The 13165-nt window shown below is 33.9% G+C and overlaps 2 protein-coding genes across 2 annotated transcripts; both read left to right on the forward strand.

Moving 5' to 3' along the window:
* Positions 1-4971: 4971 nt before the first annotated feature.
* Positions 4972-6650, forward strand: LOC107778988 (mavicyanin-like). The gene is made up of 2 exons (XM_016599318.2): positions 4972-5370; positions 6140-6650. The coding sequence occupies exons 1-2, from the start codon at positions 5184-5186 to the stop codon at positions 6529-6531; spliced, it is 579 nt and encodes a 192-aa protein (XP_016454804.1). The 5' UTR covers positions 4972-5183; the 3' UTR covers positions 6532-6650.
* Positions 6651-7234: 584 nt separating this feature from the next.
* LOC107778987 (chemocyanin-like) lies at positions 7235-8955 on the forward strand. The gene is made up of 2 exons (XM_016599316.2): positions 7235-7507; positions 8419-8955. The coding sequence occupies exons 1-2, from the start codon at positions 7336-7338 to the stop codon at positions 8847-8849; spliced, it is 603 nt and encodes a 200-aa protein (XP_016454802.1). The 5' UTR covers positions 7235-7335; the 3' UTR covers positions 8850-8955.
* The last annotated feature ends 4210 nt before the right edge of the window (positions 8956-13165 follow it).

The raw sequence follows: 13165 nt of genomic DNA on the forward strand, positions 1-13165 counted from the left end.
AACTTAAAGAGCAAAAAGGCATAATATGCAACGAAATGATATTTATATCAACATCCTGAATATAGGGAAGGCAAAACTTCCCAGAAACTACTTAGAAATAAAAACAATAAAGTTTCAACAAACACCAACACACGCCACTTCTGAGACAAAGGGTAAAAACTAATGAGCATCATTAACGGGGGTAGACAGATCAACTTGAGAAGACGAAGGTTGGACATCTGCTTCACCAGGATTAAGTCTATCTCCATCACCTTTGAAACTTTCATCCTCGGGTGTTGAGAAGCTTTGATGTTGCTAAGTTTCTCAATCGCTTCCTTAGCTTTTGCAATTTCATCATTAAGGTCAAAACCCTCCTGGTTAGTCTCGGTCAAAGTATCGAGATGAGTATTCAGAAAAGCCCAGCTAATATCAAGTGTTAGCTTGTCTTTAAGAGCTTCATAATCTTTCTCTAACTACTCTATCTCAACCCTCAAGTCTTCTTTCTCAGCTTCCGAAGCTTTATAGGATGCCTTCAAAGGTTCAAGAGAACTCTCAAGGAATTGAATCTTATCAGAAGAGGCACGGAGATCCTCTTGAGCTTGGGTGAGTGTTTGCACCAAATCACCCACGTATACCTCATTCTGATTTATAAGTTCTTTCAAGCTTCTAATTTCTTCAGTTGCCTTTGAGTACTGCTCATCAAAGGAAGATGCCAATCTATCCTTATCCTTTTCAACTTGATTGGAAGAAGCCTTAAAAACCACTAATTTAGCGGTGGTTATCTTCAGTTGTTTCTCCAAAGCTCCCTTTTCCTCAGCAAGAACATCCTTTTCAAGTTGAAGGCTTTCAAATTGTTCCTTCTAATTATCAGCTTGGTGCACAGCTTAATCACTTGTTGATCAGCCCAAGATATCTTCCTCATGAGCTACATACCTGTTAAATTGATCTGTAGAAAGACAAAGGAGAGGAATTATAAACATGAAAGAAAAGGAAGAAATATAAAGATAATGGAGATATACCTTGAGGGCAGAATGAATAACGTCATTCATTAAGGTCAAAGAGCTGTGAGATTCAAGTTTTTTCCTTTCCACGGGACCAATCAATGGTTTCAACCATACAGTAGCTTGGCCTGATTTCTTTAACAGATTACCACCATCGGGGACTTCAATCAAAACTTTCTTCATGTCTTGTATACCGCTAGAAGGTTTGGCTTCATCATAAGAAGCAGTGGCAGGAACGACAACAAGGGTATCTGTAGGTAAGGGAGCAGAAGAAATGGGAGGATTAACAGCAGAAGTAACTGGGGTCATTGAAAGAGTAGCAAGTGGTGGCTCTTCAGATACGAGGCCAAAATCTTTTTCACCCTCAAATCCTTGGGCGAAAAATCTATCAATGGGACTTGAAGGGGGATTACCAAAATGGTCAATATCTTCATCAGAGATATCCAAACGGACACTCTCTGGCTGATCAATAAGACTAAAAGGCGCGGAGCCTGAAGGTGGGTCTCGAGAAACAGTGGCTTCATCATTTAAAACCACGCATCTTCTAACTCGTGGCCTCCTCACTAAGGAACCTTCTTCATTATCTTCTTCTTCGGAGTCACTGACTTCAGCATTCTTCGTCTTAGAAGAAGTTACACTCAAAATTTGTTTATGTGCAGAGCTAATAGAAAGCCTAGCAGAAGGAACGGAAGCAGGGCTGATGCCACGAATTGGCAAACCCTAGAAACAGCAATAACAAAAGGGATCAAAGAAGAAAAAAAACAAAGGGAAAGAAAACCATGGAAATAAAAATATATCGTGGGTTTTCACTTTCCATCCACCATGATCTCTGGTCCATGAGAGCAACAATCTATATTTTTTCTACCCAATCACGGAAGTCAGGGAATTCTCTGAAAACTTCCATGGTAGCTGAAAAATAAATATAAACGTATGTGAGAAAAATTGAAACATTGGAAGAAATTAGGGGTGTTCATAAAAACCCGAAAAACCGAACCAAACCGAAAACTTATACTTTTTAGGTTTGGTATAGTTTTGGTTTTGAATTTTAAAAATCGATCAAATTTGGTTTGATTTTGGTTTTAATCAAAAAATAACCGAAAAAAATCGAATCAAACCGAATATAGAAGTAGCTATTTAAATTTATTATTACACCTATATACATGTATATTTTTATATAAAGTTTCTAAAATGTTATGGTACATATTAATCGCTTGTATTTTAAGTCTAGTTCTTTGCTATTACAATAATCTAATTCTTTGCCTCTACATTCTAGTTTGATTGGTAGTTTGCTTTTGCTAAGTACATGTATAAAAATTTATTTTATGTTAAAAATAATTAATTTTTAATTGAGTACTTAAATTATTCATCACTATTTGATTCAATTATCATCAATATATTTTGGTAAATGATATATTTATCAAAGAGCAATTAGTTTGATAGTGTTACGTTGAAAATATCACCGGAATATGTGTTTGGTAGTGTATGTTTCATATTTAAGAAAAAAATCGATAAATAACCGAAAAACCGATAAAAACCGACAAGAATCGAATCGATAAAAAACCGACTTAATTGGTTTGGTTTGGTTCCAATATTTGAAGAACCGACTTACTTGGTTTGGCTTCTTTTTAGAGAAAAATCGATCCAAACCGAACCATGAACACCCCTAGGAGAAATAAAGAAATAGAGAAAAATACCCACGTGCAAAGTTTCACTTCTCAGGAAGGGCACATTCTCATCATCCACTAAGTCACGAGTGAGAACATCTACAAACCGGACATACCAGCCACGGTCATGGTCATCCTCGGGGCTAACTAAAACTCTCTTACTTCTTGCCACAAGAGAGAAATCATCCCCGCGAAAGAGCTTTGGGGAGTACAGGTGGAGTAAGTGACGAAAAGTAAAAGGAGCAAAAACCAAACTTGACAAATAACAGAGGCAAGCTACTACCTTTCACATGATCGGACCTATTTGGCCAAGGCAGACATTGAAGTAACGACAAAATTCAATGATTACGGGGTCAATAGGGGGGTTAAACCCTAAAGTAAAAGCATAGGTATAAACAAAAGAATAACCTTCATGATAAGAGGTAATTCTATTATCAGCACTAGAGGTCATCACTGGGAAATCTGGTTTCCAATTGCATTCACGACGGACCAAGGAAAGGAGGCCAGGAGTGATCAAACTAGGGTAATGATCAGCAGGGTTAAGTGATGCCATGAAAGAAACCTATTTTCTCATAGTTTTACAGTTTGGTATGAAAGAAAATTCTTGAGGAACAATCTCAGATACAATGGGTTATGGAAGTTCTAGCTCTAGAGGAGGAAGATTTGGCAGTATCCCTCCGAGAAGGGGTAGAAAAGAGCCTAAGCTACAAAGTCTGCCACCTCTTCTACTTCAAATTGGAGCAGAAGAGAGGGAAAGTTCATCAATAATCACTATCTTACGGGGGTCCGATGATGAATAAGGGTTTAAAGAACGAGAAGACATCTTTAATGGTGAAAACACAGAGAAAGAAAGAGAACTATAAGACGAAGTTAGAATATGGATGCAAGGAGGTAGAAGAGATTTTCAAAGTTGTGTATGATATGGTATTTATAGGAAAAATAAAAAAAACATCATTTAGAAACCGTCATTATGAACTATTCAGAAAGTGGGAGACTATCTGTATTGGTGAAAAAAAGGCATGATACGTGGACCAACAACGAGGTGACACGTGGCACTTATAATTAGGTCAATAAAGAAAGACAGAAAGACACAGATAAAATACCCACATTGTTTTATCAGAGAAGGTACCAGATCTGATAACTGAAAAAGAGGAAATAGGCACGAGATGTATGAAGACCATAAAATGGGAAGATTCATGAATTGGTTGTAAATATGGAAGGGGAATCAACATTAGCTTTGATTACGTGTGATCCTCTGTTATTACTATAACCGTTACAAGTAAATTTGGTAACGGGCAATCAAGGCAATTAATGCCATTAACGAGTCAGAATTAAGTAGGAAAACCATTACAACTGTGTATCCTTATATAAGGACCCATACCTCATTTTGTACTTTCATCTGAATATCTCTAAATTTATGCAATCAATCATTTTTTTTATTTGATTCAAGATTCTAATCCGCAATTCTGGGGGAGATTAGCAATAAAAGATAAGCTTTCTTTCCTTTACTTATTATCTCAATTGTTTACTTTATTTCTATATTATCAAGAAAGTGAAGTAATTTTGGTTATCAGTAACCCAATTTTTCTTAATATTAGTTTTGACCATAAAAACTATTTTTGGGTTAAACAAGGAGGGTATGAAATTCCTCCATTGTTATAAAAAACAATAGAATTAAATAAAGCATTCTCTTCTTGGATTAACACGTTCATAATCAAGTTCCACTACTTGATGTTCCCATAGAAAATAAATCAACGAGACCATGTCCATGCATTACGTATTAATTTAAAATTTTGAATTCGTATCTGAATTGATTGATCATTTGACATATATGTCACATTAGTGAGCAGCCTTGTACTGGTATTTCATCCACATAGGTAGGGGTGACAAACGGGCGGGTCGGATAGGGGGCAGGTCGAAAATGGGTAATGAAAAAAATGGATAAATTATTCGATCCGATCCATATTTAATACGGATAAAAAACGGGTTAACCGGCGGACAATATGCGTAATCATATTATTTATGGCTTCATGAATATGATCACTTTTGTGAGAATTCCTAATCTCCCAAAGTTGAGGAACCCCAATTTAAGGTTTTACAAATATAAAAGTTAAACTCATTAGTTATCCATTTAGTTATTATCCAAATGGGTAATATGATTATTATTCATATTTGACCCGTTTTTAAAAAATTTATTATCCAACCCATTTTTTAGTGAATAAACTGGGCGGTTAACTTTTGTCACCCTACACATGGGTAATGACTAGCCTATCTGGACAAAGGCATATATCTCGCATGCATTACCCAACGGAACCAACTCACAAAGTTCTCCAAATTCACGAAATATTTGTGAGTCATACAAAGACCAAGTCTTGGCTTTTTCTTCACTCAGTCTGCAGAAGCGTTATATAATGACAGTGTGAAATGCATTTCCTATCGATTCCATAACAACACTTCTGTGTAACTCGCTCCTTTCATTTGAATTCTAAGTTACTTTTTATAGATTACTGGAATTCTTTTTGCTGTTGGCTGTTGAATCATGGTTTTTACGAATGAAGCTATGTTTTTGCTCTCAACAATGGCTGTTTTTAGTTTGTTTACAGCCACGCTAGGCGGCGGCGCCGTGTACAAAGTGGGTGATGCTGCTGGTTGGACGATCGGCGGCGCCAATGTTGACTACCATATGTGGGCTTCTTCTAAAGTTTTCCGGGTCGGCGACATTCTCGGTAAGTCCGCCTTCTGTATAAAGCTTCCGTTTTAGTTTCAATTTCCTGAGTCCATACGATCATTTTAGATCTTCCAGCAATTTGTGTTCGATTGAGGTTCACGGCTAACTACTTGTAACACAAGATTGTTTAGATAATTGACATTTGGCAGTTCTTTTTCCTTTTTCACTTGGTTAGTAGAGAGCATGAAAATTTTATGAACAAAGAACTAATTATTGAGATTCTTGATCGTGAAATTAGGGGCTATTGAGTAGTCCCCTTGTGATAAAATTAAACCAATTTAATTGAGAAACAAATTGTGTCTTTCCACTAAATTTCGTACTCGTAACACTATTGTTAACTGATGCTTGATCGAGTTGTACTCTTTGATTCAGGATTTAAATTTAATAAGTTGAATAAAATCATGATTTACATAAAGTAAGTTTGAATACGTATATATATATTATACATATACCTATCATACATCTTGTGAGAGAACTAGAGTCGTGGATGTGATTCTAGAACGTTGTTATTGATATAGAAATTAGAATGTTTGACTTATTTTTCCTGATTACTAATTTCCTTTATTAAGGTTAGTATATCGATATCTTCTTTTCTCTAAGGTTACCTATAATTTGTATCTTGTATAACTTGTCTAGTTTAGTACTACTTAAATGCTTTTAACAATAACATGATAACCTGAAAAATTCATGATATGTGAGATGATAAAAATCAAAATTTACCACATTGTAGCATTTGTCATTGATTTCAACTTCAAATGGTACTGTAGTTTTCCAGTACAACCGAACACAACACAACGTACTACGAGTGAGCCTCCCCGATTACCACTCGTGTAACGCTGCAAATCCAATCGCCACTTACTCCTCCGGCAACGACTCCATCACCATCAAAGGTCCGGGTCACTACTACTATATCTGCGGTTTTCCAGGCCATTGCCAGGCCGGACAGAAGATTGATGTCAGGGTCCTTAAAGTTTCTGAGCCCACTGATTTCAGTAGTAAAAGCCCAAGTCCAGCTCCAGCCTCATCTACTACTAATGGGCATGTAATTGCACCTAGCCCAGTCACAAAGAGCAGTGCCCCCTCATTGTTCTTGAATAATGGGCTTAGGCTTTCCCTCACTTTGTTAATGATTGTTATTGGTTCAGTTTATTTACTTTAATTGTACTGTGCTATAATATGATGTTGTAGTTTAATTTTCATGATCTGGAGCATTTTGGTGATTAGCCATTGTTTTATTGGGTTCTAGTATGAGTCTGTATGGGAATGCTAGTAGATTTTAATTTATTCGAACTCGTGCATTGCGTTCTGTTTTGTAGTCTCTTAACGATTGAGTTGTCCTCTTGGATGATTCTTCTAGAGTTTTAACTTCTAATCACTAACACTGTAAAAGAATTTTTAAACTATCATGACACCTAAAAGATAGGTACAAATAATATTTTATAAAATAAGTTGGAATAAGTGATATGGAAAATAAGTTAAGTCTATGTAAATAAAATCCTGTATTTTATTATTCTCAACTAGATTTGAGGCCTTTGGAATCTTTGATCTCCGTCGGAAAAAAAAAGTGAAAGAGACATAAGAGTATAAAACGTACTCCCAAACATAAACTAGAAAAAAAAAATGCAAATCGCTGATAATAATCACAATGATAGGTTGGAATGACAGATGTAACCATTAATAACTTACGTGAGTATCAATTAACATCAGTAGTAAAAAAGGAAAGAAAATCATGAATTGAAAAGAATTAAAGGAGCTACCAGAAATCACATATGCCCAAATGGTAAATTCTAACAAAATCTTTTTCTTTCCAAGAACTGATAAAATTGGTTGTTATATACAATTAACAAAATCTTTTTCTTTCCAAAAACTGATAAAACTGGTTGTTATATACAACTAGACACTCTCATTCACTCACCTTTCGAAACTTATTTGTGCCTCGATTTCTTTTGACTAATTATTAGCTATGACTCTGCCGAAGAAAGCCATGCTGTTGTTTTTGATGGTTCTGGTATTTTGTGGCGTAACAAAGGGTGAAGTATACAAGGTTGGTGACTCCACTGGGTGGGCAGACATTGGTCACTTTGACTACAAATCTTGGTCTGCCAGTAAGAATTTTCGTGTTGGCGATTCCATTGGTAAGTAATTTACTCATGGCATGTGAATGTTGAATTACTAAAAGGAATTGTATCACAAAAGTGTAGGCTTGGTAATTATTCACCATGATGAGATGGCGATATAGAGAAAAAAAGTATTTACTTTGTTATATCACTTAAAAATAAAGAGTCATACTCTTCGAAATAGAAATGTGATGGGATTTTGGATCTATGTCATTAAAAAGTTTTAACATTATTTTATATAAAACTGAGTAATGGTAGAGATGCTTTTTTTCACCCAAGGGGATTAAGAACAAGAGAAAAGATTTGGTCACATGCATAGATGATAGATCTATCTTTTTTCTGTGTTCCTTGCAGAAGAACACCAAGTTTAGGTATGCTTATATGAACTTTCAATGCAAAAGTAAATTAGGCCGCATAAAATCCAATGATTGTACGGCCTTTATGAAGTGTTAATATGTTTTCTCTGCTTTAGATCAAATAGCAAAAGTAATTAAATTCTCTTTTAGGCGAAAATAACCAAATTCATAATATTAAAACAGTGTTTAATATCACCATCTATTACATGCAGAACTTCATATGGAAAATTGTTGTTAAAATAGCAGTAATCATATAATTTATCAAGGAACTAAATAGAATCTTTTATTCTAATGTATTGCGAAACTTTGGCCTACTTCGTTACGTTGTAGTTGTATACAAATATATTATAATATGGATTTACTTATTCTTACTTTATAAATTATCAGTAGAGTTTTTCTTTTAGGGAATAAGGTCCTATTAGGGTATGAAATTAACCACCAAGAGTTTTCCTTCTTTGAAAATGACATTAATTATAACCGACCAATTGAGATACTTTTGGATGTTAATGTATATTACTATGTATTCGCTTTTGATTTTGAGTTATACCCTTATTATTGTGTTCTTTGGGACAGTGTTTGAGTACAACAAGCAATTCCACAACGTGGTTCGAGTGACACACAAGAACTTCAATGCATGCAATGCGACAACAACTTATTCCACCTTTAACACTGGCAATGACACCTTTGTGATCATAAGGCCAGGCCATTTCTACTTCATTTGCAGCTTCCCTGGCCATTGTCAAAATGGCCAGAAAATTGACATCAGAGTTCCTAAGCCAACGAAATCATCGTCCTCGCCTTCGTCCTCGCCATTGTCTTCGCCCTCATCCTCACTTTCGTCCTCGTCGTCGCCTTCGCCTAAGCCTAATTCTCCATTGGAGCCAATTACTCCATCATCAACATGGGCACCTTCACCATCTCCTGCTGCAAGTGGATCCTCAGAAATGATCTTCTCTTTTAAGCTTTGGTTGTCCATGCTTTTAATAGTTGCCACTATGGTTTAATTAATTCCTACTATTCGTTACTAGCAAAAGGTCCGGGTTCTTTCTTTCTTCAAAGACAGTTTTTTTCCAATTATAGTAGTCATTTTATGGTTTAATATTGACATTACTGCTTGGTAATTCATAGTAATATTTATTATTTAACTGTTTATATTTTGCCTGTTTTCTAAGGTTCTTCAGCTATTTCGATTTTTGATTACTATATCGTGTGATATATCAAGGGATCAAGAAAACTCTGCCAAAGAAACAGATCATTCTTTGAAATTACTTGAGAAATTGAGTGTCTAAACCCGAACTGGTTGTTTGGTACACCGTACACGGATCTGTTATTTAGGAATTATAAACCTAATGGTTGTTTTCTACGAAGATAAATAATGGAAAAAAATACACTCTTTGTCTGTTGGGCCAACAGCCCAACCGATTTTGGCCCATATTTTTGCTTTCAACCCGGATTAGCCCAGGGTGTACATTTTCATCCTTTAACCCTCATTACTATCCCCATTTTTTTAAATCAGGAATTTTGATTAGTGATTGATGGAAACTGCAGTAGCAAAGGTAAAAGCAATCTAAATGAGATTAGTCTTCTTTTTTTTTTTTGACGACGGACGGTAAAATTTCTTTGGTTTTAGGCGAACAAACTCATAAGAAGAGATCAGCTACCAACTGTTTGATCCACGATCCACTCTAAAGAGCATTTTAAAGTTTTGTCTTATGACAATTTTACAGCGAAACAGAGGCGCGACCAAACTAAGCATTTTAAGAGAACAAAGGAAGAGAACACAAAATAGTGATAGTGGTCAGATTTGGTCAACTTTTTGTAAGAGCAGCTCTACTCATACTTCTGCTTATGGAAAGAATGAAGATTTTATTTGGGGTTAAGAGCATCCTAGAATTTATAATCCATTTGATGATGTTTTTGACCCATTTCGAAAATTGGGCCTTTTTCAGGATTTTAAGTTATTTGGATTCGGTGTTGTTCCCGTCCATTGGAAATATCATGAAGAGTTCAAATCTTAAATTTGAAGTGATTTAGAGTAGATTTGAGTAAAATTTCAGAAGCTATTCAAGGAAGAAGACATAGTCAATTTTTATATGATAGTGTATAATATTGTACAATAGAGTATTATACACTATTATAATATACTCTTATACGCTATTATACACAACTATTTACATTATGTACATGCTTTATATACAAATATATAATCTATATCTATCCATCACGAAAGCCTTTAGCGAAATCTCATTCGCCTTTTTTACCCTTTAAAAATAAAGTTCACATTGAACAAAATTGTAATTTAGGTTACCTTCCTAATATTTTGGATACTACAATCAACTAGAATTTTGATTATTAATTTTAACTAGGTAGAAAGTCCTAATATGAAATATTCTCTTTTTTATTATTTGGCCCGTATAGACTATCTAATATATATGAATTTGAAGTAAACCAATATTGTAATTCTTTAAACGAAGTTCCAATATAGACACGTTGATGATCTTAAGATTATGCAAAGTTAATTGCTGTAGTATTCTAGGTAATCAAAGAGATGATAGTTGGTAAATAAATATCTTGGGGTTTCATAGCAATTTGCAAGTATTATACATAATATAATTTTTTTTAGAGTTAGGTTATATTATTATGTAAACTAATTATAATTGTAATTAAATTTATTTTCTAATAAATGGTACTTTAAATCTATTACCTTACGTAAATCCTTTCCTTATTTGAATATTTATCTACTATGTCCTCCCCTATTTGAATTATTACCATCTACGCAATTATTATATTTCTTTTTTATTTACGTCAGAAATTGTTAAAAGTAACTTTATAATTTGAAAATAATTTTATTTTACCTAAAGATAAATGTTACAATAAAATTTTGTAATTTAAAATTATTTTTGAATATTTAAGATTTTAAAACCAACTAAAGGTTTCATTAATAAATTACTTTTTTAAAATTTAGGATTTCTTTGTGAAATTTTTAGTTTATTTTAAACACATAAAGAATAGTTGTGCAAGTCTTTATTTCAACTCTTTATCCGATGATACAACCGAACTAATCCAACCTATGTACACCCCTAATACTAATATAGATCTTTAATAATGGAAATCACAACACAATTTCTCTAGGGTTCACCAAAGCACTTCAATTTTAAATCTATTTGGTTAAGTATATTTGCTCAATTAATATATATATACATATATATATATACACACACTACTTCTTCTCTAGTATTTTTGTGTACGTGGTGTGATTGAAGCTTTGAATAAACCATAATGGAGATCGAAAGCATATCATATTTCTATTTCTAATTCCTTTTTATGAATATTATCTTCTTTATCTTTATAATATTAATTTTTTGTTATACAATTTATAATATAATATTTATGATTTAAAAAAAAAATTAATTTATTGAGATAAGTACCAAAGACTAGTACTATATTAAAAGCACGAAGGCCCTTAGTGAAATATCGTTCGCCTTTTGTACCCTTTATAAATATATTTTATATTGGACAAAGTTGTAATTTAATTATTTTCCTAATAGTTTGAAATCGACTAAAATTTTGGTTATTAAATATTTTCTTGATTGAATTATGTACGATGTCTTAATATTTAGAACTTATGAAGTTTACTATAAGGCAGAATAGCCTAATATCCTCTAAATATAATATTTAGAACTTTTTTTTCTTCCCAAAAATAGTTTTTGTGAATAAAAATAATGACGTGGAATATTTTTATCCGACGTGAATAATACAGTGAGATGATTGAGGAACACACACGGTCAGAAGAGTTTAAAATATTACGTTTGAACGGGTAGAAGTATCTTGTTACGACCCCAATTTTTCACCTTCGGATGTCGTGATGGCACCTAGTCTCAAAGACAAGGTAAGCCTAACATTTAATAATAACATAACAGGAATAACCAAATTGAGATACTAAATTAAAACAGATAAACTCATAATAACTTCCAAAATATAACCTCAACAACATAAAACCGGTGGAACAGAGTCATAAGCTCTACAAAATATTCTAAAACGTCTACTACAACACTGTCTAATAAACAAAACAACAAAATGAGAAGATAATGGAAGGTGACTCTGATGCTTGCGGACGCCGAGCATGTATATCTTGAAGTCTCCGGAAGGCAGTTAATAAGTCAATCAGTAAAGTCCAGCACGAGCAAACGTACCTGGATCTGCACAAAAGATGTGCAGAAGCGTAGTATGAGTACACCACAACGGTACCCAATAAGTATCAAGACTAACCTCGGTAGAGTAGTGACGAGGTCATACCAAGACACCTACTAGAATATGATAAACAAAACAAAAATATAATAACAAGAAGTAATGGAAAACGGAGAAATGAATGATAACGAAAATATTTAATAACGTAAACTAATGACAGAATTGTAGGCATAAAGACACAAGAAGGAAGCAAATAATAGGAAATAGTCAAATACGGACAAAAAATGATAAGACAAGGAAGAATAAAAGCAACAAGAACTGTTCAACCAATAACTCTTTTCAACATGAGATGCACAATAAGAACCACAACTGAGGTACCGCCTCGTATTCACATTTTTTAATTTCAATCACAATCTTTCCTTATACCGATGCGTGAGCCTTACATTTAGATAGTTTTGAAAATATTTTTTCTGAAATAGCTACACACACTTTAGGTCACCTTATGTCATCGCGTGGCTTCAAGTAATTCACTTACTAGCAACACGCACATAAATCCCGCCTTATGCCGCTACATGCATATTAATCCCTATCCTTATACCCCGCATGCGCATCAATATCACAACACAATAATAACTCGCACCATAAGTGCCCATATACCACAACTTGCCAAAAATAAACAATGCCAATGTTTCCACAATAACTAGCTCATGGCTCAACCACAATGTGTATAAGAATCTCAACAATAACAAAATGAATGTGAATTGCTCAACAAGAACGATATTTCAACAACTAACAACTTGACCTCAACGTGATAACAACTTTTATAACTTCAACACCAATAACTCAACAAGAAGATATTTTACGAAATAACAATTTCAAATAAAAGTAATTCAGCAATTTAGGAGGTAACAGGGCAATAAGGCAATAACTTCAACTAAGCATATAAGAGCAAAATAACAAGTAAGAAATAGAACAAGCGTTAACAATGTCAATTAAAGTATGTAAGGGTAGATTAACACATGAAAGAGTTGATTAACAATAAGGGATATGACATGTTATGCCAATTTAATTAAAGGCATGGAAAGAGTCTAAATAGCCAAAATCGGCCAAAATCACATATAGCCCGTGTAAC

Source organism: Nicotiana tabacum, chromosome 19, assembly GCF_000715075.1.
Source record: "Nicotiana tabacum cultivar K326 chromosome 19, ASM71507v2, whole genome shotgun sequence".
Taxonomy (NCBI): domain Eukaryota; kingdom Viridiplantae; phylum Streptophyta; class Magnoliopsida; order Solanales; family Solanaceae; genus Nicotiana; species Nicotiana tabacum.